The sequence below is a fragment of the Dendropsophus ebraccatus genome, chromosome 1, assembly GCF_027789765.1.
Source record: "Dendropsophus ebraccatus isolate aDenEbr1 chromosome 1, aDenEbr1.pat, whole genome shotgun sequence".
Classification (NCBI taxonomy): Eukaryota; Metazoa; Chordata; class Amphibia; order Anura; family Hylidae; genus Dendropsophus; species Dendropsophus ebraccatus.
The window spans coordinates 108044197-108071759 of NC_091454.1; the positions used below are offsets into that span (position 1 = coordinate 108044197).

The 27563-nt window shown below is 40.0% G+C and overlaps 1 protein-coding gene across 1 annotated transcript in view; it reads right to left on the reverse strand.

Moving 5' to 3' along the window:
- Positions 1-7669: 7669 nt before the first annotated feature.
- Positions 7670-27563, reverse strand: part of AASS (aminoadipate-semialdehyde synthase) — a 68406-nt gene continuing 48512 nt past the window's right edge. The window contains exons 12-24 of the mRNA XM_069976589.1: positions 26985-27044; positions 26829-26896; positions 24897-25018; positions 21338-21467; positions 20123-20233; positions 18770-18878; positions 18370-18510; positions 16994-17161; positions 16368-16463; positions 13278-13393; positions 10928-11016; positions 10449-10625; positions 7670-8644 (exon numbers count right to left, since the gene is read on the reverse strand). Of these exons, the coding sequence (XP_069832690.1) occupies positions 8526-8644; positions 10449-10625; positions 10928-11016; positions 13278-13393; positions 16368-16463; positions 16994-17161; positions 18370-18510; positions 18770-18878; positions 20123-20233; positions 21338-21467; positions 24897-25018; positions 26829-26896; positions 26985-27044 (1506 nt within the window). The 3' untranslated portion in view covers positions 7670-8525. The remainder of the gene's footprint in view (positions 8645-10448; positions 10626-10927; positions 11017-13277; positions 13394-16367; positions 16464-16993; positions 17162-18369; positions 18511-18769; positions 18879-20122; positions 20234-21337; positions 21468-24896; positions 25019-26828; positions 26897-26984; positions 27045-27563) is intronic.

Sequence of the window (27563 nt, forward strand, 5' to 3'; positions counted from 1 at the left end):
TCCATCTCTTTCCCTTAGTTGTTTCCCCTAACATTTTTCACCCCTGTGTCCCCGGGCATCCTCCTCTGTTGCTGCTTTTTGGATTTGTGTTTGTTAACATAAAGAACTTCCAGTTTACAGGGGTCAGCAGTGACATCACAGCTCTGCAAGCCTATAGCTCCACCCCCTCTTCTCTGAATATAGCTCTGTCCACGTTCATTCTTCAGCACGGGGAGAGGAGCCATGTGTCAAACTGGCGTGGCCTAGAGTGTCTGTGCTTTAGGCTAACAACGGCTCTTCATCCCTCCCCCTCGCTCTCCTCATCATTAGTAATGCTCCAGGCAGGTTTTCCCCTATTCACATGTGCTGGATTGTTAAGCAACCTATGCAGTGTTCAGACAAGTGAGGAATAGGAGAAACTAGATTTACATTTCCAGAGAAATACATAGTGCTTGAAAAGAGTGCCCCTTTAACAGTAACTTCCCTTTAAGATAAACTTTAACCTATGATACCCTCCCTTTAAGAGCAAATTTGGTACAGTCCCTTTAAAAGCAACTTTGGTACGATCCCTTTAAGAGCAACTTTGGTGAAAATGCTTTGAGTGACCTATACTGTCCCTTTAGGACCAGCTTAAGTACTGTCCCTTTAAAAGAGACTTCGGTACCATCCTTTGAAGACCAGCTTAAGTACTGACCCTTGAAGAGCGACTTGGGTACCGTCCCTTTAAGAGCGACTTGGGTACCGTCGCTGCTACACGGCTGCCTCAGCTCTGCTATTTTACTGACTGAACTCTGCTACTTATAATGGTAAAGATCATTGCTCGGTTACCATGACAATCTTACTCATGTCAGTGAGACAAAATCGTTAAGGACCTTCCATCTTCTATTGGCCGATAGTGGACATGTGACTGTGTGGATGTTGTGAGGCACTGACTTACAAGACCTTAGAATTTCTATTGGCTGCTATATTTCAGCTATTTGCATATGTTCTGTGATTGGCTGTTAGCGTTTACAGTGTGGCCATTATTTCCAATGGGCCATTATTTTCTATGAGAAATTAGGGGTCTAAACATAAATTTCTTAACGACAACTCCGATCGAAATCAAAAATAGATAGCACATTTGTCACCGCCGAGGGCTTTGAAACGCAGTTTGAATGGAGTCTGTGCACAAAACGGTTCGGGCTGTATTAATCGCAGAAGAATGGGTGGAAGAAGAAACGGGAGAAGACGGATTACAATATAGTGCTTCTTCAAGCACTATAATTATGCCAGGGCCATTCCTAATAGTGAAGAGGGTGGGTAGGAGGGACAGAGAGGCGTAGCAAGGTTAAGGCATAGACACTCTAGGCCACGTCAATTTGAAACAAGGCTGCAAGTTTAAAAGTTGTTGGGCATGAATGTCATATTTAATGCTGCATCTGCTCTATGTTACCCACTTTTTTAGAGATGCCACCAGTGATAATGAAGGAAGAGTCAAACAGGAGCTAAGATACATTACACATCAACAACCTCTCCTCACACATATAAAGCCAAGGTAAAGTGCTACGATTAAATAAAGGGCTATCTTTTATCCTACACCTAAATTTGACGACATCTTGTTTAGATCTAGATTAAGGATAATTACCTATTCACACAAAAAATTGCCCTTCACAAATGGCAGTTGCAGAGGAATTCTAACTTTAAGATTCTCCAACAATGTTAAGAAGCAGCCATGGTGCCTAGAGATGAGAGAACATGACCATTTGTGCTCACTATTTGCTTGAGTACCATGGTACTCAAAAGTGGTCGATACTTAAATGAATACTGTGTGGTGCTCTAGTAACATTGCAGGTAAGGGGCTCGGATGTCCCGCTACTCACCAGCTATGTTGGGTGCTGGCATAGCAGTAATTGGCCGGCTGCATCGGGTTAACCAAGTGTACATAGACCCAGTTCTCCAGCTGCTTGCCTCGGTTGCTTGCTGTTAGTTGTCAGGAAATGCTGCTGCAGCAGGGAAAGGGGTAGAGTAGGCTTAGGAGTGGGTAGTCAGGCAGGCAATTAGGTTCACCCAACCTAACACCAAAGGTCCTTTTAAAAAGCTAGTAGTCTGTCAGTGTGACTGATAAAGAGCTAATTCCATACGATATACCAGTATTGTACAGAATAGTAAACTGGTATATAGCTAGTAATAGTCACATATCCACAACTGTCCAAAAGTCATTTTTAGGACTAATAGTCTGAGTGTGTAATTTAAAAAAAGCTAATCCCATGAAATATACCAGTATTGTACAAAACCGTATATATAGCTAGTAATACTGTAGTTATATCCGCAACTATCCAGAAGTCCTTTGTAGGAGTAGAAAACACAAAAACTGCCATACAGTATTTTACAGTCTAACCAGTACCTTAGAGTGACAATCTAGTGGTGGTGAGTAAACACCCCCCTATACTAGTGTAATCTGCTAATGACAGAAAACATGGGAAAGACTAGTGTAAAGGGACAAGGACATGGGCAAGGAAGTGGGCATACTGATAAGGGTGCTGGTTCAAAGCCATAGGCCTAGGTGAGTTATAACAGAGCCTGCTGCTGAGGGACAAGAACACAGCTTATGTAATATCCTGCCCACCGCTACCAGTTAGTGGGGACACACAGTACTCTACTACTGAATGCAAAGCAATGCAAGCAGATGTTGACCTGGATGGTGAATAACACGGCCTGTCAGTTTGCCACCACATAATCACGAAAGTCAGAGAAGACCAAGACACCAAACGTTCACCTTCCACTATCTCAGGGTAGTAAGGAGGGGGTGCATAAGGAAATGACTGGTCCAACTGCTGAGCCCAGCGTTTCAGAGTTGAAGGGATCTGAAGCACCGGCTGCAGGTATCAGTGGTGTGGACAGAGGGAAAAGGTGGGCCATACCAAGTGGGTCATCACCAGGCTCTTGCCCTCTATTTTATAGCTGTCACCACCAGGCTCTCTCCCCCAATTATAAGGAGGGTTACCATTAGGCTCTTGCACAAGTTTTTAAAAGGTGTATGGGATTCCCTTTTCTTTCAATCTTTGACATCTTCACCAGATAATTGCGGAGAAAGGGCTATATGGACATCATTTGCGATGGCACCCAGCAGCCAATGATTTTAGTTCAGGTCCAAAAGACATGATCAGCCAATGATTGTTGTATCGTCTGATCTTTGTCTTTATTACACATAGCAATGATCTGATTATTGCTCCATGTAAGGGTCCATTTACACAGAAAGATTGACTGACAGATTATCTGCCAAAGATTTAAAGCCAAAACCAGAAAGAGACTATAAACAAGGAACAGGTCATAAAGGAAAGACTTCTCCTTTTTCAAATCCATTGACTTTGCCTTCAAATCTTTGGCAGATCGTTCTGTGCAATCATTCTGTGTAAATGGACCCTAATAGGGCCCTTATAACAACTTCATGATCTAGCTTTCTAATAACATTGGCAATGTAGTGCTAATAGCAAAGATTATGTTGAAATGTTACACAACCTTCTTGAGAACAGCTCTTAATATGAGACTCTAAGTACAGATGCTACTAAATAATATATTTAAGAGTTGAAACAATTATTACTCTGCTAAAAAAAGAAAATCAAAATTTGATTACAGTTGATGAAATTTTTTATGCACTCCCTAAAACGTATATATCTACCAACCCCATCAGAAGGCCAATAATCTTGGGGAACATCTGTATTACTAATTGTGGCAGAATTTTATATGCACGTTCCTGACTTCAGGGGCTTTAGATGTGTGTGGGACCGCTGCAGTGAGAGTGGTCCCGCACACATTAGTGTCCGGGGAGCCGAGGATAATGACAGGCAGCTGCGATCCCGCAGCTGCTTGTCATTAACTCCTTATACGCCGTGATCTATAGCGATTGCGGCGTTTAAGGTACTCAGTGACAGGACAAGCACTGATGCCAAAAATAGGCTAAAAAACAAGTGTTTGAATACCATATGAAAATAAATGAAAATGGTAAAATATTCTAGTCATTAAGGCCCAAAATTAGATTAGGTATTCGAGGGTAGGTACAAAACATAGCTATTCAGTTCATTCCATTTTCCCACATCTCAGTTATCGTGAATCAATTTAATTGGGAAGTCTACATAAAAGAAATGTGTTCATTCACTGCTGCGTTTTGCCTCAAGGACCGGTAGTACCTCCTGTGGTTTCAAACCTAAAATCCTTTTTTATCAGGACTCTTGTGAAAAAGAAAAAAATAAATCAATGTTGAAAAAAGATTTATGTAATCCATATTCAGGCATTTTAAAGTAGCACGGCATTGTAGAAGACGTACTTTTAGATAAAATAACTGTTAAACCTTCCGAGAGATGTGTTAGGCCAGGCATCACATGTATTAAACTGAAAACAAGGCAAACGGTGCTTATTTTAATTGAGGCTTTCAAATCATCTAGGAGCAGTGTAAGTGCATTTTACCAGAGACCGTGAGATGCATCACAGAAACAGCATGGAGCGCTCAGCAGAGAAGCTCGGGAAATATTTACATGCTTTTCTGAGACAGCTTTTAGCATAGCATGAGAACTCAGCTGCAACTAAATAAATGCACTTGTCCAGACTGTACAGTAGATTTACAGTAATCAGATCAGAACTATCTTTGCTCTGATTCTCAAATCACATTATTGTCTGTTCCTGGGTGATCATTGTAGGTTGAAAACACTAACCTGAGACCACGAGTTTTACAGAAAACTAGAGAAATCTGAAGCCCCCAAAATAAATACCATAAGTAAATTAGCTAATTAACTAATACAGATAAAGTTGTTACAAAGCCAGAAATAGAAGCTGAAAGCTATATATCTCTGTATCTTGAGGAGAGGATCTTCTTCAGGGTCCTTTACAGTAAATACACTAACAAAAAAAAATTTAATTGCACTGACTAAACCTGGTATCTATAATAATCCCTATTAAACACTGCAGACTAACGAGCGAGTATGTGCTCAGCAGTCCTCGATATTTGTGAGCAGTGGCTCCAGACTGTCCCCCACCCCCCAGGGTTTGGCAGTAGAGATGAGCAAATTAACAGTGCAGACTAAAGGTCCATTTACACAGAAAGATTATCTGCCGAAGATTTAAAGCCAAAGCCAGAAACAGAAAACAAACAGAACAGGTCATAAGGAATGCCTGAGATTTCTCCTCTTTTCAAATCCATTCCTGGCTTTGGCTTCAAATCTTTGGCAGATAATCTGTGTAAATGGACCCTAAGCAAATCATTTAGTTAGACTTCAAAGGCAGCAGGCTGATAAGCAGCTATGTGAAACCTCTCCCAGGACTGGATCTAGCTTTTTCAGGCATCCAGGGAGAAGCAGCACAGAGTGGCACACAAAGTGATTCACTTAGTATGTACAGTTAACTTGCTCATTTCTAATTGACAGTTTTTTGTCAATACTGTGTATCACTGGTGGCCAGGTGGGACGAGTTGCAAATCATAAATATCGCGGACTACTGAGCATGCACTCTCTCAGTAGTCCGCAATGATAAACAAGGATTATATCAGAATGATGGCATGAATAAAGAAAACCGCATCCTACTCAGGGTCCTAGGCAACAGGTTCATGCTGCCCTCAGGAAGGGCAGCATAAATTTGGTGACAGATTCCCCTTAATACAAGGGTTTGACGCTGGATAGGTCTTTCTGTTTCTGCAGCATTTTATGTTGAATGTGGTTTTAAGTTATAATGGCCCAGTAAAGACCACTGTAACTGGACCATACTGTGATACAATGTCAACTGTTCATAAAGCTGTATCAAAAATACACACAATGACACTGAATTTCCATTTTCAGCCATTGTTAAGCCTGTGCATTTTTAATTTAAGTGTCACTGACCCCAAATAATTAAAACTTTTGACATGCCTCTTTTTAAACGTCAGAGACACTTGTATGGTACAGTACATTCCCATTTACGCTCATGGTTTTAGCCGTACTACTGTTTGCTGTTGTGCTTTTAACTCCTAACAAGATAGAACATACAGCTAAACCAGGAGCAAGTACAACCACAGTGACCCCACCATTCACCTAAATGAAGGGGCCTATGCAAATAACTTCCACCTACCAAACTCCTCTGTCTATAACACAGCACACAAGTATTTTTTTTTCCCCCGACAGCAACTTGTAGGTGGTACAATGATACATTCTAAGGCCATGTTAACACACTGTATTTGGCTGTTAAACAACGGCCGTTGTTTAACAGCAATACTTAATTGCATTGCATGGAACCACGGCGTAGTGTATACACCCTGTATACACTACAGCCGTGGTTCTCTGCGGCTGCACAAAATAATTGACAGGTCTATTTTGTATGGTTGCTGTTCAGTAAACAGCGGCTGTACAAAGTAGGCTTTGCACACAGTGTAAAGTACGGCTCCTGGCCATACTTTACACTGTGGTCCATGACAAATTGGAGTGCGGGCACACCCTAATGTGCCCGCATTCCAATTATAATCAAATGATGTTCATCTGCCCGATACTGCAGTATCAACCGGGTGAACATATAAGACAATGGCCATTGTTTGACACAGTCATGTCAAACAATGGCTGATGTTCATACCCCATGGCCTAAAATTGAAAGACAATGTATTGAAATTATTCACTGCATAAATTAACATTAAATTTATAATAAATTTAAAGTGAATGATTAAAAAAAAAAAAAAAACATTTTGACAAGAATAGCGGTTAGTTAGCAGCTCTAGTGCCGTAGTCCTCTACAATGGTGTGGCAAACCTACACTTGGACGCTGTATCATATTCTATAGTAAAAAAGAAAAAAAACACAGACACATAAAATTCCCTTTCTGCATGTTGTATTTCTGAAAAATGTGTGCAGACATGCACAAATATTACCCTATAAAAACCACAATTCACACTTTAGCATATCACCTATATATAGTTACCTTCCTCCTCATGGTTAATTTTACAGATAACCATTGTACTAAGTTGCACTGAGCCCACAATGTAAATGTGCATCTGGTAGGGTGTTCTCACAGCAGCATAGAGTAGGGATATTGCCATAATTCAGTTTACATTAAAAAATATTCAAAGCTCTACAAATATTGTATACAGATGTGTATACAGATATAGCAAACACACACACACACATATATTATAATATATATATATATATATATATATATATATATATATATATATATATATATATATATATTTATATTGGTATGAATGGCTGATCAATGCAATCATCAAATATTAAAAGATACCAAATTGTTGTAATGATGTAAAGGCCTAATTCATACAACATTATTTGGTATCAGTATTTTAAGCCAAAAGGAAATGTAGGTCCAAATCAGTCTATATTCCTGTTTTTTTTTTTTTTTAATTTACAAATACTAATAAGAAATACAGCTGTGTCAATAAAGCCTAAAAGTGGCTTACACTGAGGACAGAATGATGCCAACAACATTACTGCAGCAGAGATGGTGGGCTAGGATTATACCAATTGCCTTTGATGAGAAAATAATTTCATATTGCATATATGACAAAACATCTTAATTAGAGATGAGCGAACCGGGTTCGGGTTTGAGTCGATCCGAACCCGAACGTTCGGTATTTGATTAGCTGCGGCTGCTGAACTGGGATAAAGCTCTAAGGTTGTCTGGAAAACATGGATACAGCCAATGACTATATCCATGATTTCCACATAGTCTTAGGGCTTTATCCAACTTCAGCAGCCACCGCTAATCAAATGCCGAAAGTTCAGGTTCGGATGGACTCGAGCATGCTCAAGGTTCGCTCATCTCTAATCTTAATGTTCCTCTGCAAAACTATATTATCAATACTCTATATTAGGAATAAAGACTAGAGCAAGGGTCAAATTAAAGTCTTGACATAGGTGTAAGGGGGACTTCTCTGTGGAGGTAGCTGAAGGTTTCAACTTTGCATCTTTGTGTAGTCAGCAGAAATAGCACAGTGATCCATAGTCTTCAATTTTTTAGTCGAGACAGGACCTGGACTGGGGTCACACATGGAAACTTGAAGATCAGTCACCATTCATGTTCCTGGTCCTTGCTGAGTGATGTACAAGAATTCTTTTTTTTTTCTTTAGTTACACTAGTAATCTTTAGCTTTAAGTATCTCTTTGATTACAGAACAAATGAAAAGTTCCCTACATTTATATAATTAAAGTCATATTTGTCACATGAAAGCATTTTGGTCATTCCTGTGCAGCATGGGGATTCAGAATTCCCCACAGTCTCTTTTCCATAAGTGAAAATGCTGCTGTTGTTGTTCCCTATTGCAACCAGAGTACAACTTTTCTTTCTAGGCTGTACTATGAGTGCTGTGGGCAATAAGGGCAGATTTAATAAATGAGGCACAGTGTATTATATACACAGAGACGTAAATCATCCTCTAGTTTCTTCATAGCTTACAGTGCTATCACATAGTATAATCGTGTTTTTGTTTTTTTAGATTTTGACCCTTTTAATGTATTTCTTGAGGATTATCATCCACACAAAACACAGATGAAGAGTAATCCAGTGCACTACATATGGTACATATTTCTTTGCAGCAATTAAAGTGAAAATGTACTCTTGATGTTATAGAAAATGCCTTCTTCTGTAACTCTCTGTAAAATTGGTCCATAGATATTCTTGGTCAGTGGAATCACCAAGCCTTTACTTTCAATTTCACCTAAGGAAAAAATAAAAATTACTAAACACATACTTAAAGTGTACTTGTACAAGAATTGCAGGGTACATTGTAGCCATTTGGTTGTTACACTGCTTGTGGGTATCAGGGTCAGCTATATCAGAAGACCAAATCAGAGTGCCAATGTTCTTTACAAGCTTAAAATGGTAGTACACATTGTCAAACATCTGGATGGGGTAGCTACATACAAAACACTACAGGGTATTCACATAGATGGATAGATAGATAGATAGATAGATAGATAGATAGATAGATAGATAGATAGATAGATAGATAGATAGATAGATAGATATGTAGCTAATCCATCCTTTTTCCAGATGCTTGACAATGTGTACTACCATTTTAAGCTTGGAAGGAATGCTGGCACTATGATTTGATCTAGCCTACCTTGATACTCATAAGCAGTGTAACAACCAAATATATATACACACATACACATATATTGCCTTTTAGGGTATGTTCACACGTGGCTCAAATCTGAAGCTGTGGATTTGATGCTGCAGATATCATTGTGACTTAATGGTTGAACACAGTATAAAATCTGCAGCTTCAAATCTGTAGCGGATCCTGTACATGTACGTACCACATCTGCAGTAGATTTCACACTGCAAGTTCCCCTGCATTCTGAATGAAGCCCCTCTGCCTTATTATTTAATTTAGTGTTGGGCATTGGAATAAGCTCATACATTACCTGGCTGCGTTCTCCAGCTGCCTGGTCACTGATGGCCAATCACTGTTTAGCAGCCGGACAGCACACTGATTGGCTGAGCACCATCTGTGACCAGGGAGCCGAAGAAGCAAGAATGCAGGGGCCCCAGGGAATAACTGTACCACATATTGCAGCAGATTTTGCTGCAGAATTTGCAGTGTGAAATCGGTAGCGGAACGTGTGAACTCACCTTTAAGAAGAAAAATAAATAAATTTTAAAGATTTTACTAAAAGATTACGCCAGACTATCTTCTATATCACTGACCAGTCATCAAGAGTACAGTTGCGTTCGAAATGCGTCACGTGTACCCCTGTGGTGTGCTGCATCATGGTGTGAATTGCCTGTATTTTAACTTGGATTTGGAACGAAGAGAATCATTTTACTGGATTGCCGGATCATGTTTACTATATTGGACTGCAATGCACAAGTCAAGTGCGGATCCATGCACCCGAGGTGAGATGGCTTTCTTATTTTACTGTAATACCAGATACAACCTGCAGGCATGTGTAGTGCCATTACTGGAACAAAGCAACTATGTTTTTGTAATCCAGCACAAACCCTGAAAAGTATTATATAGGAATTGTAATAAGTCATCAGAATTATTGTTTGTATACACCTTATCGCCTATACAAAGGCTGCTGCAAGACTCATGCCTGTATATAAGCTAGGCATTAGTTTGGGCTGAATGCCCCTTGAGAACCCTTTTAGGCGAGTTTGTGTGTATGTGTGTGTGTGTGTGTGGGGGGTACGGCTGGCATGGGCCAGGGTGATGGCAAGAATTTGTGCCAGGAGCGCATCCTTAATAGATCTCCCCCCTGGTGTTTAGTCTAGGTTTAGACTATTTGTTGTCTTACTACAAGCCAGGATGGTGTAGCAGTATTTTGGTGTGCTCAGGATGCAGGACCCAATGGGAAAGTATCTAAAAATTGCTGTTAATAATGTGGCACAATTTACACACCAGAATTCTGGCTCATTTACAACAGGAATTGTGGGTTGTTGCATATTGAGTTGTATACCAAAATAGATGCTTATGTTTTTTTTTCCTTAATTTTGAGCATACACAGTGTACTACCCACCATCCAGAACCATTTTGGCAGAGATAGCTGTTGGGTATCCCACGGTTTTTGCCATAGCAGAGTAGCCATTAACCTCTCCATACACAACCAAGCTAATATTTTTGGACTCTAGATGTCCAGATGGATGCCTGATGCCAACATCATTTCTCATTACAATCATATCACGCTCTCCTGGACCTGAAAAGATAAAAATAGCAGATGTTAGTGGACTGAACAACAACTTGGAAGTAGCAGATGTTATGTTGTGTTGGTAACGACAGGAATTCATCAGCTCTCATTTATTAAATTGTTCTTTATGGTTAGAGGTAAGCCATCTCATGTCTATTCAGCTTTGCAGTGAATAGATTTCTTTCTAGGACTGTACCTCCTGACAACACTGAAAAAAACAACTGATTGTTAAAGTGTAAAAACATGCAGCCAAACACAATGGTGGCATTCCTCAGACAACTGATCACAGATTTTATTAAAGTCAGACCTACCAAAAGAAAGCATTATCTCCAAATGTTTAGCTAAAGCTCCAACAATGGAATCGGCTACAGGCACTGGTTCATCACTTAGTAATCCAAACCTGTTCAGACAAAACACAACACAACCTTTTGAGCATTTTGACAGGTTTTAACGGTTCAATTTTATTATATTGACACAGTTTTTTCAATTTTTATAACATACAACAATAAAGGAAAGCAATGTAGGTAGACATGAACAATGGTCAATCAGTATAGCAAGTATGAAGCAAGGGCGGAAAAACAGTCCAGCCGACTACTAATGTTCATTTTAAGTGGTTCGCAACGAAAATGTTCATCCAGTTGAGTAATGCGGCCTTGTGGCTATTCCTCAAAAAGGGCGGAAGTCGAATATAATAGTTAGTAAACTGGGGTACATGCTCCTACAGTTTAACAGGGTAAAACAAGTCGAACAACATATCGACGTAACACACCAACATGCAGACAGTAGGTGAGTACATTAGTATATTTATCCGTATATAGAGCATTTATGACCACTGTTTGTCCAGTCCTCCAGCACCAAACGGTTAACAAGTGAAAACTAAGTTCACTAGGACTGTGTGCTACCCTAGTAAGCAGGGGGTTCGGAGTGATTTGGGCTTGATACCCAAACTGCCCATTGAGCGTCGAAGGAAGTGATAGTATCTCGTCCAAATGCTATATGACGTTCCAATGAGTATATCCTGTGCATGTCATGGAGTGTTTCTGCTTCTATGGGAGGGCTACAAGATTTCCATTTTCTAGTAATTGCCATCCTAGCCACTGTGAGGAGTTTGCATATAACATATCTGGCTTTATAAGGTATTGTGTCCACACCTAGGTATAACAGCGCCAACACGGGTGTTAGGGCTATTTTCGCTCCCAGAAGAGAGAAGATGATATCAGTGATCTGTGACCAAAATAATCTAAGCATCGGACATCCCCATAGGATGTGCAGGAGATCTCCATGGCAACCACATCTACGCCAACACTTATTCGATACTGAGGGGTAAATTTGGATGGGGTATGATACCAAAGCAAATGGACCTTTAAAACGTTTTCCCTTTGTGGGGTACTAATAACCGATTTTAATGCCCATTTAAACGCTATCTGCCAGTCGCTTATCGGAAAGGTGGAGTGGAGAGATTCTTCCCAAGTTATCATGTTGTTGTTTTTTTCAGGAGAATCCATGTTCTTTGACAGGTTTTAAGTTGAGCAATCAAAGTCTGCTCGCTCGTTGGCTAATCCTGATTTGGCCGATAATTGCTATACGATATGCTGAACCAAAGACTAATGAATGTGTCACCGATTCTTTTTGCCTTGTATAGGATGTTCTGCTTTCCAAGTGTTCCGATTCCCAGGGGACCTCTGGAATGACTTGGACTTTAGTATTTGGTGCTAATCCTGTCTACTCCCCAGTTAGCTGCAGGGGCTGTATGGCTCCTGGTGATTTCCACTACATTTGGTGGGACGGCCCAATTGTTTTTGAGTTTTGGTCCTGAATTCACTCCATTACACATTTCTCATTGAAGATAACCTCTAAGAAACTTAACTAAATCTCTCTATTCATGCGGTTCCTCATAAACAGCAGAAATAAATTAGCTTTACTTTCAAAGCCTGGATAGAACTTCAGACCTCTTACAAGTTTGTTGTCAGCTAAACTATTATATGATCAATTAGAAACTTGTGGCCCTTGTCTACAAACATTTGAGGCAATCTGTTTTTTTTAGTAAATGCTTTTCTGTCCAGCCTCCCCACTCTACTATATAATGCTACCACTACAGATTATCTTCCCTCCCTTTTGTGTCCTGTCTTATAGTGTCTTCTGTTTGTTACGGTCTCTATTGTTGGTCTTTGCGACCCTTTCTGATTGTAATCGCTTTGGTTTTAACCAATTTCTGGGTGCTCTCTGATCACATTTTATATGTAATTGGCTCATGATTTATAGTTTATTTGTATTATGTAATGTACTATGAAAAGGTCTTTGAAGTTTCTGCTATTATTTAGAAGATTCCATAACAACAAAGATTAGAAAAACTGTAAAATAAAATAGTTATAAGTCACTACAGATTATGTGCTACCTGCAACTACCTCACTATGGTTAAATCCCCATGATTTAATCTTCAAATAGACACATTGGGTAAGATTTATCAAATTGGTTTAATGTGAAACCAGCTCAGTTGCCCTTAGCAACCAATCAGATTCCACCTGTCATTCCTCACAGATTCTTTGGAAAATGAAAGGTGGAATCTGGTTGCTAGGGGCAACTGAGCCGGTTTCACTTTACACCATGTTTGATAAATCTCCCCCATTGTTCAGAAAGAGATTGTGAAAGTACAGCTCTTACCACTGGAACGCCTCCATGTTGCTGTCACTTTTTCCTACTTTATTGTACACAGCTTCTTTAACGTTGTCCACACTGGTTGTAGCTGGAACATTCAGAAGATAGCAAAGGAGCTCCTTCTACATATTAGAGAATGCAGATACATTTTAGGCATTGCCGTTAACATTCATAAACAATATAATTAAAGCGTAACTGTCATATTTTTTTTTTATTGCAAAAATCAGTAGTATAAACGATTTTAAGAAACTCTGTAATAGGTTTTATCAGCCAAAAAAGCCTCCTTCTGTACTCAAGAAGCAATCTCCCAGCCTCTCCCTCTGACTTCTTATCTGTGCATTATCAGGCAAACACGTCTTCATTACAGAGAAGCCAGTGAAGAGGGGCTCTGCTCTCTCCATTGTAAGCCTATGAAGGGGGGAGGGGCCGAGAGAGATGAGGGAGCAGGAAAAGGTGACATTAATGTCAGCTGTTTGTAGACTCTCTGGGCACCTAAAACGCTGGATTCTGGGGTCAGAAAGGTCAGTGCTTATCTATGAACTTACTGAGAGAAGATTGCAGGGTGTTGTGCTTTGCAAGACTGCTCCGTGCTCAGTCACTCCTAACAGCCCTTCCCCTCTCCATAGCCACATAATGGACACAGAAATCCTGCTTCATCTGATGTGACGGGGGAGGCTGGGAGATTGCTTTTTCACTACAGAAGGAAACTCTTTTGGTTTATAAAACCTATTACAGAGTTTCTTAAAATCGCTTGTACTGTTGATATTTAATGTTTTAAAAAAAAATTAACCTGAAATGACAGTTACGCTTTAACCATTAAAGGGGTTGGTCATATTATAGTAAAATACTTCAGTGTACAGTATTAGTAACTTTACTCACTGTATATTCTGACAGCAGCTCCCTGTGTACCTCATAGAGCTAAAATCAGAATCCCCTCCTCCAGGCTGTGCTGCCCGGCTCTGCGGCGAGTCTGTGCATAAGATGGCTGACATTAAGGAGCATGTGACCATGCCACTCCCCTTGTGTCATCCACTGAGCCTATATATGCCTATGGAGATCACTGGGAGTGAGGCATGGTCACATGCTCCTCCATGTCGGCCATCTTATGGATAGACTCACCACAGAGCAGGCGGCACAGCCTGGAGGAGGGGAGAGTGACTTTAGCCAGTCTATTCATGTAGTGAATTACATGTAGTACATTCGCTTTAAGCATTATTGCCATCGATTGCAAAGATGGCCTTTATCTTTATCTATACTCTATATCTTCATCTATTGTAAGTTTATGGAAAAGTTTATGAAATTACTATAAAGCTCCTTGACATGGCAATGGCAAACACTACAAAAATAAAGCAATATAAGTAAAAGAAAGAGCCTCCAGGAAAACACATCAACATTTGCTTACCCTCAAGTACATTTAACCCCCAACTGACTGCCCCATGTTAATTCACAGGCTAGGCAGGGGAGGGTGTATGGAGTGGGCTCAGGAGCTGAACACAAGCCATATAGACTGGGTGTCTCTTGCTATGTACAACAGAAATACACTGCTGATGTCAGTCATTTAACCATTTAAATGTCAAGGCCAATAGTGATGGTGGTATTTGAGTTTCCAAACATATTTGGTACTGCAGCATACAGAATCGTCTGAACTATTAAAATATGTTACTGATCCCACCTTAACCCCTTAAGGTCAAAGCCAATTTTCATTTTTGCGCTTTTGCTTTTTCCATTTTATGTTTAAAAGTCCATAGCGCTTGCATTTTTTCACCTAGAGACTTATATGAGCGCTTATTTTTTGCGAAACCAATTGTACTTTGTAATGACAGGCATTATTTTTCCATAAAATATGCTGCGAAACCGGAAAAAAATCATTTGCGCTGTCAAATTGAAAAAAAAAAAACGAATTTGTTTTGATTTCGGGGAGTTTTGCATTTACGCCGTTGGCCCTATGGTAAAACTGACTTGTTATGCATGTTCCTCAAGTTGTTACGATTACAATAATATGTAACATGTCTAACTTTTATATTATGTGATGGCCTGTAAAAAATTCAAACCATTGTTAACAAATATATGTTCCTTAAAATAGCTCCATTCCCAGGCTTATAGCGCTTTTATTCTTTGGTCTATGGGGCTGTGTCAGGTGTCATTTTTTGCGCCATGATGCGTTCTTTATATTGGTACCTTGATTGCGCATATACGACTTTTTGATCGCTTTTTATAAAAAATTTTCTGGATTTGATGCGACCAAAAATGCGCAATTTTGCACTTTGGAATTTTTTTGCGCTGACGCTGTTTACCGCGCGAGATCAGGAATGTGATTAATTAATAGTTCGGGCGATTACGCACGCGGCGATACCAAATATGTTTATTTATTTGTTTATTTATTAATTTATATTTATAAAATGGGAAAAGGGGGAAGATTTGGACTTTTATTAGGGGAGGGGATTTTTTTATTAATTAAAACATATTTTTACTTTTTTTTTTACATAAACTAGAAGCCCCCCTGGGGGACTTGTATATAGACAGCACTGATCTCTCATAGAGATCAATGCTGTGTATATACACAGCAAAGATCATTGTAATCGGTGATAGATTGCTATGGCCTGCTGCAGGCCATAGCAATCTATTGCCGAGCCGGGATCAGCGTCATTCCGACAATGAGACCCGGGCCGGCCAGAAGAACGGGGGGGGGGAGATCCGTGCCACTAGACACCGGGGACGTGCAGTACAAAGCACTTCAATGCAGCTGTCAGGTTTGACAGCTGCATTGAAGTGCTTAATTAGCCGGAGCGGCAACGGGTCCCGCGCCGGCTAATAGAGGCACTGCCCGGCTGCATATTGCAGCCGGGATCGGTGCCGTTCAGAGCGGGGTCCCGGCGGGACCCCGCTCTGAACACCCCCCGCGGCACCATGACTTACCAGGTACGTCATGGGGCGCTAAGGGGTTAAACAAAAAATTATTATAGCCCAGAATAGCATTTGTTTGATTGTGGCACATTAAACATTTACAAGATACAGTTTACATGATATACATTACCTGACTTCATGTATTCATCCACAATACAAAAAGTCACAAGGTTTCCTGGAATGCTCACTTACCCATGTTATTGGTGGTGCATCTATAGTTAGCAACGGGCATGGATCAGCATTTATTAATCCCATTTTCACAAACCCACTCATTGCTTTAGCAAATCCCTGGAAGAAACAAAATGCATTGACTGCAATCAAAGGTAGCAAGGTTCACCAATGGTGTTTACTAAGCCTGAGCAGAAAAAGCCTGGAGCTTTCTCAGACTGCATGCTCTTAGTTTACACTTTCACACAAACTCATGCTAAATATGGCACATCTTTAGATTAGAAGTTACAGCTGTGTCGGTGAAGCCCTGTTAAGATTTAAACACTGTCAGCTCTCCTGGCATCATATTTTTTTTACTGGACTTTGTAGGATGGAATTCCCTTTTTTTTAATTGCATTAATGCTATGTTTTAGCATTATCTCACAGCAGCTGTAATCTCTGTGTATGTAAGCTTTTAATTTACATCATACTGTATCAGACTCTGCAACGAATACGCAATGGCCCAGATTTACAAATACTGTCTAATTTCTATGTGTGCCCAAAACTCATAATACATGAGACACTAACTTCGCCAGAATTCTTGAACATTTGTAATAGTACATCTGCCCCATGTGTGATTCCAGCACAATATGGATTACCTAATACCTTACCTTATATCTCAGTGTTCCTCTCATTAAGGTATGCGCTGACTGAATCCCATAGGGTTCAGCATATTTTGTACTATCCCTGTTAGGGAAGCCTTCTAAATTCAAGCCAGGGAACCAGTCCATGTCTGTAACAGACTCAAGTAGTGCGCCCCCAGCAGCAATATTAACAACCTAAGAAGAGAACAGATAGAACATAAATGACAAGCTATGTGAGGGGCTTAAGACAACATATAGCAAACGGCCACAGCAAATATTACTGTCCAGGGATAAGCCTCTTTCACTTGTGCTAATGCTAATGCTAATTTTATTATAGCATATTCCAAACCAAATGGCATAAACTAAATATTTGCTGATATTATGACACATTAGGCAAAAGCTGAAAAGGCTCTACGTTCCTTATTTTGAGAATACTTTATTAGTACTTATCTCCAATGTATTTTTCAGTAAAATAGCACAATGGCTTTTCAGACTATCAGCTTTTCGGTGTCTGTACTACGCAGAGCACAGAGACAGAAATAGTTGGCTGTGAACTCCATGTATTGGTAGCAAAGTGTTAATGCAGCCTTAGCTCCTACCAAAGAGGCTGCAGTAGCACTGTCACACCACTATACAGAGGACGGAGCAAAAAATCAGCTAGGAAAATGGAAACTACAGACATCCAGGTCTATGTGAGCCTTCAAGCAATAGGCCCATTGGAGCCTACCATGTCTAAACTCATCCAGAATATGGTACAACAGTAATAATGCAAAGGCACTAAAGGCATGTTCATATACCATATTTGTTTTTTTGTTCAAATGTATCAGACAGGCATTGTGGCCCTGAAGTCCCAAGCAGGGTGCAATATACAGCAGTGCCTTATGGAGGAAAAAGCTACAAGGGATGCAAATGCATGACAGACAGCAATTAATACTTCTTCCCTTAGTGGGCCCTGGCATATCTGGATAGGTGTAACGCCTTTCCTGACCTCATGCTTATACAGCAGGACACAGAGGTACAGGCTTTCATGTTACAATGGCCACACTTGTCTACTGCATACATACACATACATAGGTGGAGGATGCATACACATTCTTATCTCATCACGTCTAGCAGTCAATAATCTCTTGCCAAGAGGAACGCTACCTAAAAGTAGCCTCTTATTTTTAAGGGAAGCATGGACATTTTTAAGCCCTCTAGTGGCAAGGCTCATAGTCTAACCAGAACCTGTAATTGATTACATATCTGGCTGAGACATAACTGCACGGTGAGTTTTGCAGCAGACCAACATTTCTATCTGGGTACATTATTTTCTTTCACTGACTGTACAAAATCATAAGATGATGGGTCCTTTTGAAGATCTAAAAATAAATATTACAAGCATATGTAGAAATATATGTTACCTCTCCATTCTTTAAATATGTGGCAGGTTGTATTGTGTTGAAGAGAACAGCCAGAGGGCTCCAGCTGAACTTATATCTCAGTGGGTTGTCAGAACACTCAGGGGCTGGAAGACCTCCGCAAAAAGATATGTAGGATTCCACCTGCAGAAAACAAGAAAGTATATCAGCAGACACAGCACACCACACTTCTACCACAGGTGTCTGTCAGTACCTCAAGGAAAAAGCTGAATTTTTTTTATTTCTATGCTCAAGTGACACTGGCAAACAATTTACTAATAGACTAACATATTCCTCTATTAGGCCTTGGATGAGAAGCCTCTTGAAACCTCACTGCGTGTGTGTATGCCCCCTCTGAATAACCAGAAGAAGAAGCCTAAGTGTTATGTATCCTAATACGTACCTTTGCTCCAACATCTTTAGCTTTATCAAAGCATTCCATAGCCAACATATGGTCAAGACCTGGATCCAAACCCATTTCTCCGACAATTGTTATCCCAGCATCTTCCACACTATGAAGAAATACAAGTACATATAACTTCCTGCTGCATATTAATACATCTTTTATGCAAGCGACATTTAGAAATAATCAGAGGTCTCTCCGTAGGTGCTCAAAGGTATATTCAAGATTTACACATTATACAAAAATTCTTTTACACCACAAACAAAAGTTACCAGAAATTATGACAAAAATTATTTCCTGTTGTGTTCGCATGATAAATTAAAAAGGAATATACAGAGTTCCAGGGTTCTGATTGTGATAATGAAAAGCTTTTTAAACTGCACTAGCACAGTACATAATCCAGAACTCCATGCTGTCACCAGCCTTAAGCAGCATCAAGGAAATCAGACTGACAAGACCCTGAAACTGTAGAAATGAGCAACTGACAAGCAGAACATGCTGCAGAAGAACTATAAGGCTAGGTTCACATTACTGCCTATAGGGTAGATGTGCAGGCAAGAGGAGCTAAAGCACCTAAAAACAGGTGCTTCACCTTTACCTGAAATATGCAGTAAACCGTGTGCAGTTTTGCAGTGTGTGAACCCAGCCAAAGGCAACATGTAAGCCGGTTAGAATTTATCTTTATATACAGCATGAATAGGCAACAAAAAAAGTAATGGGTAAGACAAGAACATCCATGAATAGCAGATTACTATGCCAGATCAAATGAGGCAATAAGCACTGTTCTAGGCACAAGTATGGATACTTACCTACTGATAAGGTAGGCAACACAAGGAAAATAGAGTATGAGACAAATCTTCACATGACAAAACAAATTTTTATAGCCAAAAAGTCAAGATGAGAGAACTTTTTTTAAAAAAAAAAAAACAAAAAAACTAGGGATGGTCCGAACCGAGTTCGGTTCGGGTTCGTACGAACCCGAACTCTCGGTAATGATTCCCGCTGTCGGTAATGATTCCCGGATCCAGCGGGAGGACCGCCTGGAAAACTGGGATACAGCCATAGCCATATCCCAGTTTTCCAGGCGGTCTTCCCGCTGTATCCACCCGCTCCACGGAGCGGGCAGACAGCGGGAATCTGATGCCGAGTGTTGGGGTTCATACGAACCCGAACCTCGGAGGGTTCGGACCATCCCTAAAAAAAACACAACAGGGTCCATACAGAATCATATTCCTAATGCAGGAAAGTCATATTTGAAGAGCAAGTCTATGTGCAATGTTGTTTTTGTTGTGTAAATGTTTGATTTACTTTACAATAACTGCCTTAGGATAAAAAAACAGAAACATACTCTACCTTTGCTGGAGTTCCTTCATGGATGGTGTCAAGTAACTAGCAGTTACCAGGTTCACCTTATTCTTGATGCATTGCTTTGCCACTAATGGATGCGCAGAATAAGGCAGTAAACTGAATAGTGTGAAACAAAACACAGGAGTAAGTGACAAGAGCACTGAGAAATTGCTGAAGAGTGAAGAGGGGCAATACACACACAATCTGGCTAACAAACATGAAATCACTTCAATAAAGGGTTTGTTGTGCAAACAAAACAGCAACAATTCCAAAGTTATACCAGCAAAAACTGACAACAAATTATCAGTAGGAAAAAAAATTATATACATATATATATATATATATATATATATATATATATATATATATATATATATATATATATATTTTATTTTTTTTTTCCTTGAATGGTCTAAAACTAATAAAACAATAACAGAACGTGGCAAAGTTACTGAACCGAGCCAGATACTGAAACATTCTTTCTTTTTTGGGGTTTATTTTCTGATTGTAATTTTTATAAAACTTTTAATATATTATTGTAGGGGCTTTTACAGCAAGCCCCTTGGACAGAGGCAAAATTAACATCTCAAGCCTTTTCTTTGTATGGTGAAGGTTTTTTAGCATGCTTTGTGACCTCTGCAGAGGTCATTCCAAAGGAAGAGAGTCTCCATATCGGCAAATACAATAGTTTTAGGGTTAAAGGGGTTATCCAGCGCTACAAAAACATGCCCACTTTTCCCCCTCTCTTGTCTCCAGTTCAGGTGTTGTTTGCAATTAAGCTCCATTTACTTCAATGGAACTGAGTTTGAAACCCCACCCAACCAGGAGACAAGAGAGGGGGAAAAGTGGCCATGTTTTTGTAGCGCTGGATAACCCCTTTAAAACCCACACCCATGTTCAGCCTTTGAAACATGGTGGAAGTTATGAAGTGGGCTCCTGAACAGCTAGAGTAATATCTGACTGAACTGACAAAGCTTTGTATGAAATAATAAAAAAACTACAAGATTTCAGGATTGTTTTATAATATAGAGAGTAAAATAGAAAATCCCTACTAATTTTATATTTACCATAAAACTATAGGTCATTTTATGATGACACTATCCCTTTAAAGTCACTAAACTAGCTGGCAATAAGCATGGTTTGAACACCCAACTGTTATTACTTTCCCAGAAGATTAGGAAAACTTGAATACAGTGGACAGTGTAAAATGGTTACAGTAACCTGACAACAAGCTCATGTTTCTTCACTAAGGAGGACAATTTCTCTTCACTCTTCAAGACATCCATCTCCAGTGGGGTTGTGTTATTATACTTCTTTGATAAATGATCCACTTGATCTTTAATCATCGACACTGGAAAACCAAGTATTACCTTAGCCACAACTTAATAGTTCACATTTACATTAAATGCATTGAAATTCATCTTATGTCATGGCCTAAAAATATTGGTCCTTGCTTGAACGACTAAGTTTTTACAATGTGATTTTGTACTTCTTGTGACATTAGCATAAGGTGACCCGTATATCTATACAGTGTGTATAAAGTCAATGGGATCCATCCCACTTTTGCTGATTGGTATGCAGCGGGTCCGTTACCCCAATATTTTCATCACTCTGTTCCTAATAAAGCCAGGTTCACACTTCTGCCAGGGCTCTTAGTCACAGTTCTCTATCACAAGTTCTTTTTATTTTGCAGAATAGGAATTAGGAAAAATATTTGCAAGCAGTTGTTCTCTGCACATATTCTGCATTATAAATAGACACCAGACAGAAACCTGATCAACCCCATTGAAGTCAATAGGATATCTTAGGATCTGTCTGCATCTGTTAGTATTCATTCTTCAACAATTCAGATCTGTTCTGATGTGTCAAACGGATTCCCCAATGATAGCTCTGAATAGAGAACTAGCAGAAGTGTGAACCTAGCCTATCTGAAAAACATTAAAGTAATCTAAACCCAGACTTAGAACGCCTTTACATAGAGAGATTTATCTGAAAGATTTTGAAAACCAAAGCCAGGAATGGGTTTCAAAAGAGGGGAAACCTCAGTTTTTCCTTTATGACCTGTTCCCTGTTTATAGTCGGTTTCTTGTTTTGGCTTCAAAAATCTGTCAGATAAATCTCTCTGTGTAAAGGCACCCTAACTTTACTCTGTACTAGCCTTTCTTTCATGCGTATGGGGTGGGGACATTAGAAGACATAGCTGTCAGCCACAGCCATCTAATGTGTATGGCCAGCCTTAACGAGTGTCTTACTGAGTGTTCCTATGGAACAATTAAGTAATTGTACCCAAAAGGGTACTTTGAAGAACTATTCTATGCCACATTTTTATTGCCCAACATTGTACAATACCCTCTATACTAGATATTATTGAAGGGGATATCCGGAAAGAAGAAAAAAAGTCCTACCTTTTCTACTCTCCGGCACTCTACTTTTTCCATCTATCCATCCATGCTGACACTACCGCAGATAAGAGGGGGCAGAAGCATAATAAGGGCAGTGATCAATAGCTGTCCGATCTTAGCAATGTCGCAGCGTAATCAAGCAGTTATTGGACATCCTGTGTATGTGCATGTTTCGCATGATTATGCTCCTGTCCCCCCCTCTGGTCTGTGGAAGTATCAGCATGGATGGGCAGACAGAGGAGCTGGAACGCCTAAGAGATCTCCAGATAACCCCTTTAATCAAGTCAACATTGTTAGATAATCCAACGCCACAATTTCTCAGTTTGGGAGATTTGAGAATCATATTTTGCTGTTTTACTGGATTGATTTTGAGTTGTAGGCACCTTAGTTCACTACTATAATACTTGTATGGAATCATTTTACTCCCATAAAACTATTTGGTACAATGAATAGTTCTGTAGTTTATATAGTTCTTACAATAAGTTTACTTTCACTTTTACTTTTGTGCACTTTACATACATAGTAAACAATAAATCAACAACTAAAAAAGTGAAGTTATCTGTGGAGGAAAAGCAAGTGGCCAACTTCCCTGTAATGGGATTAAATGGGGTTTCCGGACAAAACAGATCATTCAGTGGGGTGCTGTCCACGCTGATCAGCCGTTCAGCGCCCGAACTACACAGTGAACGGGACCTGAGCTGCAGTTACACATCACCACCACTACACACTGTGTAGTGTGGGTAACAGTCAGTGACTATCCTGTGGACAGTTTACCGTTCCATTTTTCCCAGAAAACTCCTTTAAGAATTAGATGATTGCGCATTGTGATGCCTATAACTCCATGAAAGAAATAATACTACTGTGTTTCCCCGAAAAAAGACAGTGTCTTGTATTAATTTTTGCTCCCAAAGATGAGTGTTCTTATTGTTTTTAGGGGATGTCATCACAAACCAGCACATAACCAGACAACCCACCACCTCCCTCCCCTTAGCGGCATAGTGGTGGAGGGTGGCGGCAGGGGTCTTACGTTCAGGGGATGCCTTATTTTAAGCTATCCTGTAAAACCTCCACTATGCCTTATTTTCAGAGGATGTCTTATTTTCGTGGAAACATGGTATGTTTTTTTAAAGCTACCTAAAGTACCCCTGTCACTTCAGAAAATTTTTGATATATGTCACAGAGACACATAAAAAGAAGAAAGAAGCATGGGGGTTAAAGTGACACTGTCACCCCCTATTTGCATTTTGACTGCTCTCCACAGGTGTAAAGAGTAAATGTTACAGCTTTCATTACTTATTTTATATCACACCTCATGGTGCTTGTTCTGGTAAAAAGTTGTTTTTATCACCTGTGGATTGGTATATGTGGGAGGGGCCTCGCGGGCTATGTGCCACATTGCTCCACCCCCAGTGCCATTTAGCACGCCCCCATCCGTGATGTCATTGCCACATAGGCCCCGCCCCCTCAGCAGCCATTGGTGTGGGACAATCTAGGGGGTGTGACCTAGAGCTTTAGGCTGGCCCTTCCAATGGCTGCTGAGGGGGTGGGGCATATGCGGCGATGGTGTCACAGATGGAGGCGGGGCTAAGTGGTGCTAGGGGCGGAGAGATGTGGCACATAGGCCGGAGGCTCCACCCGAATATACCAATCCACAGGTGATAAAAACGACTTTTTACCAGAACAAGCACCATGAGGTAGAATATAAAATAAGTAATGAAAGCTGTAACATTTACCCTTTACACCTGTGGAGAGCAGTCAAAATGCAAATAGGGGGTGACCGTGTCACTTAAAGTGCTGCCCATAGACTTTCCATGAAAATAAATTGACAGAGCTGGGAGAGAGCGTGCGCTTCTTAGCGATGTATCTAGCAATCGAAGGGGGTCTTGGCACTAAGATCAAAACTGATCAAAACTTTTTGCAAAAATGAAAAAAGAAAAACAAGATACAGCTCACTAGTCCTTGAGTCAGCAGCAACAGATTAAATGCAGGGACGGGTGCTCGAACTCCTGGGCGTTGGCCAGACGCCGTGAGCTAGACTTCAGCAAGGAGAGAAGGGAGAAGGGGGATTTGGAAGTCAGCACTCCAGGTCTCAGACCATGATTAAGCGCAGTAGCGCGAAACGCGTAGGTCCGGTGGTGCCCACCATGGGATTTTATTGCACGAATAAAAGTTATATTTTAATCTACTACGTCCTGGAGTGCCGACTTCCAAATCCCCCTTCTCTTCTTGCTGATCAAAACTTTGTTCAGTGCCCATTTAAATTGAATAGTAGCTTACCTTTATGTATAAACTGTAAAATAATGTTTAAAGGAGGACATACCCCTTTATTGTCTCATAAAATACCAGATAAGAATATGATCTGAAAAGCTTATAATTACCTGCAGTAATTTCAACATTAGGATCTCTTGTGAGATAACCTATGACAGGTTCTGAAACATATCCAGATCCAAGCACCAGAATCCTCTTCTTTGATCCCACAGTCATAAGCTGGGCATACTCTCTGGCAAGTAAATAATATGAAAACATTAGGCTTCATAGAAAACTTAAGTAAAAATAAAAATATAACTGACCTCATCACAATACAAATCAAAGCAAAGCCATCACCTAAGTGTCCATATGGCAATAAATTTTACCTATCAGGTTTAAAAACTCTTGACAAGACACGTCACATGTTTTGATCGCTGAGGGACACGGGGCTGAGGCTGGCCGTGGGCTGCAAAAACAAAGACAGGGGCAGGGATAGCTGCAGTGACTGTGGATGGCCGGGGGCTGAGCACTGTTGGGGGGCGGGGAATCACTGCTGCAGAGAGACACTGCAGAGGTGGAGAACACTAAGCAGCAAACAATGACAGACATATCAGAAGTTTGAAACTATTGCAAATTTATTTAAATTTCTTGGTATTATTTACAGTACTTATGAAATATATAAAGTAGCTCACCCCAAAAGAAAAAGAATTTGCTACTCAGTGCCGCCTTTTGGTGATAGATTTCCTTCAAATTAACGTTGGACCCTTATAGAGCCTTAAAACCTGACTTGGGATTATACACTAAACCTAATGGTTCCTGACCATCGTCAGTGCAGAGCAAGGTACTGGTAGTTTAGGTGAGAGGGTTTTAATGTGGCACTGGTGGGATAGTAAGCCTTCTAAAAGGGGTTATCCAGTTAGGTAAAATATATGCTGAATCATCCCCCCTGCTTCATTCCATACATGTCATTATCTATTCAGTCTCCTTCCATCACTTTGGAGCTACTAAATCCTGCTGAAGACATAGAAATTTCTCTCTGACCTGTTCAGTCCAGCACTGCTCTCAACCCCCTCCTCCCCCCTTCCTTCCAGACCGCTGATGTAAACAAGTCCTTATTTACAACATTGTTGCTTCTTTCTAATGCTAGGAGGGTTAATCTGACGTCAAGTTGCTGATGAATTCACTGTTATTATCCCTCCCCCATTACAAAAAAGCTAGATAGTTGTAAATAAGGAGTTGTTTACATTGCTCTGTACTAAGGAGGGGCAAGAACCGTGAAACAGCTGTTTACAGATGGGTAACTGTCTCCTGGTATGAAAAGAAGCCACTTTCAGTAGGTAGAAGTGTAAAGAAAGATCTTTATCTACTGAAAATGACCTACTTTGCATAATGTATCCCCTGTTTGCCTCTGGGAGAGATGCACTATGAAGCGCCTGTTCCGTTTTTTTCTCTTAGGCATGAGGCTATGTTCACATGTGGTGTTAAGCATTAATTAAGCATTTTTGCAGCGATTTTTAATGCTATTTACTGCATAGTAAAATAGCAATTGCAGCAATTCCGTCCAAATTAAGGCAAAATATTGTTATTTTACCATTACAAAAACGCATAATTAATGACGAATAAATGCAGCATGTGAACATAGCCTAACTGCAGTAGCTAAATAGATGAAGTGGTAGATATTAATCCAAACCTACAGGTATGTAGGCACTCCCACCAAACATGGTGTGTGTACATTTATTAAGCCAGTTTGGCTCTCATCAAGGAGACACACTACCCCCAAGTCCCATGTGTTAGGGTCCTATTACACAAAGTGATTTTAACAATTAACGACAAACGATAAATGAAATTAGTGAAAAAATGCGGAACTTGAATGTGGAATTACAGCGAATGATTAACGATAATTTTGGGTTCAGATCTACATCAACAATCAACGACATATAAACAATTTTTCGACCATTGCCTGCAATTACACAGAACGATCATCATTTAAATTTAAACGCTATAATGATTTTTCGCACAATCGTCCCGTGCAATAGGGCCCTAAGTCATAGAATTACTCTTACCTGCTCTCCCTAAGCTTCTGTATGTACTTGTATCTAGGAGTTAGTGAGCCATTGCTTGCAATCACTGCCTGGGTTTAGAAAATACAAAAATAATTCATACATCTTCAAAGTAGAGAATTATGGAAGATTAAAGAGGTGAGAAGGCAGAGAACTTACATCTCGAACAACAGGAGAAAACTTTTCTTGATCAATTGGTCTGGTAGCATCAGACATTAGCTGAAGAGGTAAAAAATAAAGGCGTACATTTATTTACTTTCAAAGAGTTTTCTTTTTTCCCTAACAAGAATTAAAAAAGGTATATAACTTTGCAGTAGTTATGTATTGAATGGTCAAGTAATACAATGAAAGAAAGAAATGAATATGCTGAACAATTTACTTAAGGACAGTAAGGAAAAGGCACTGGAATTAGAAATAGGATCAAATCTAGCCAGGGTAATATTCCTGATAACAAGGTGACAAACTAGAAGGTCTGACAGACAATATTCACATGGGATAGGGGAAAGCCAGGAAAGGACATAAAGTGGTAGCCAAAAAGAGGAGTCCAATGAGGTACCTAGATAAGTCATCCAGGTTTGTCAGGCGGCAACAAATTTACCTGGGAATCCTGAAGTAGACTGGTAAACTTATTACTGGCAAAGAGCCAGTTAACCAGTTCCAATGGGATACTGGATGTTTTCCAGCTTCGTGCAATTGCTAGCTTAGCTGACAAAAATATAAAATGTTTTCTAGCTCCCT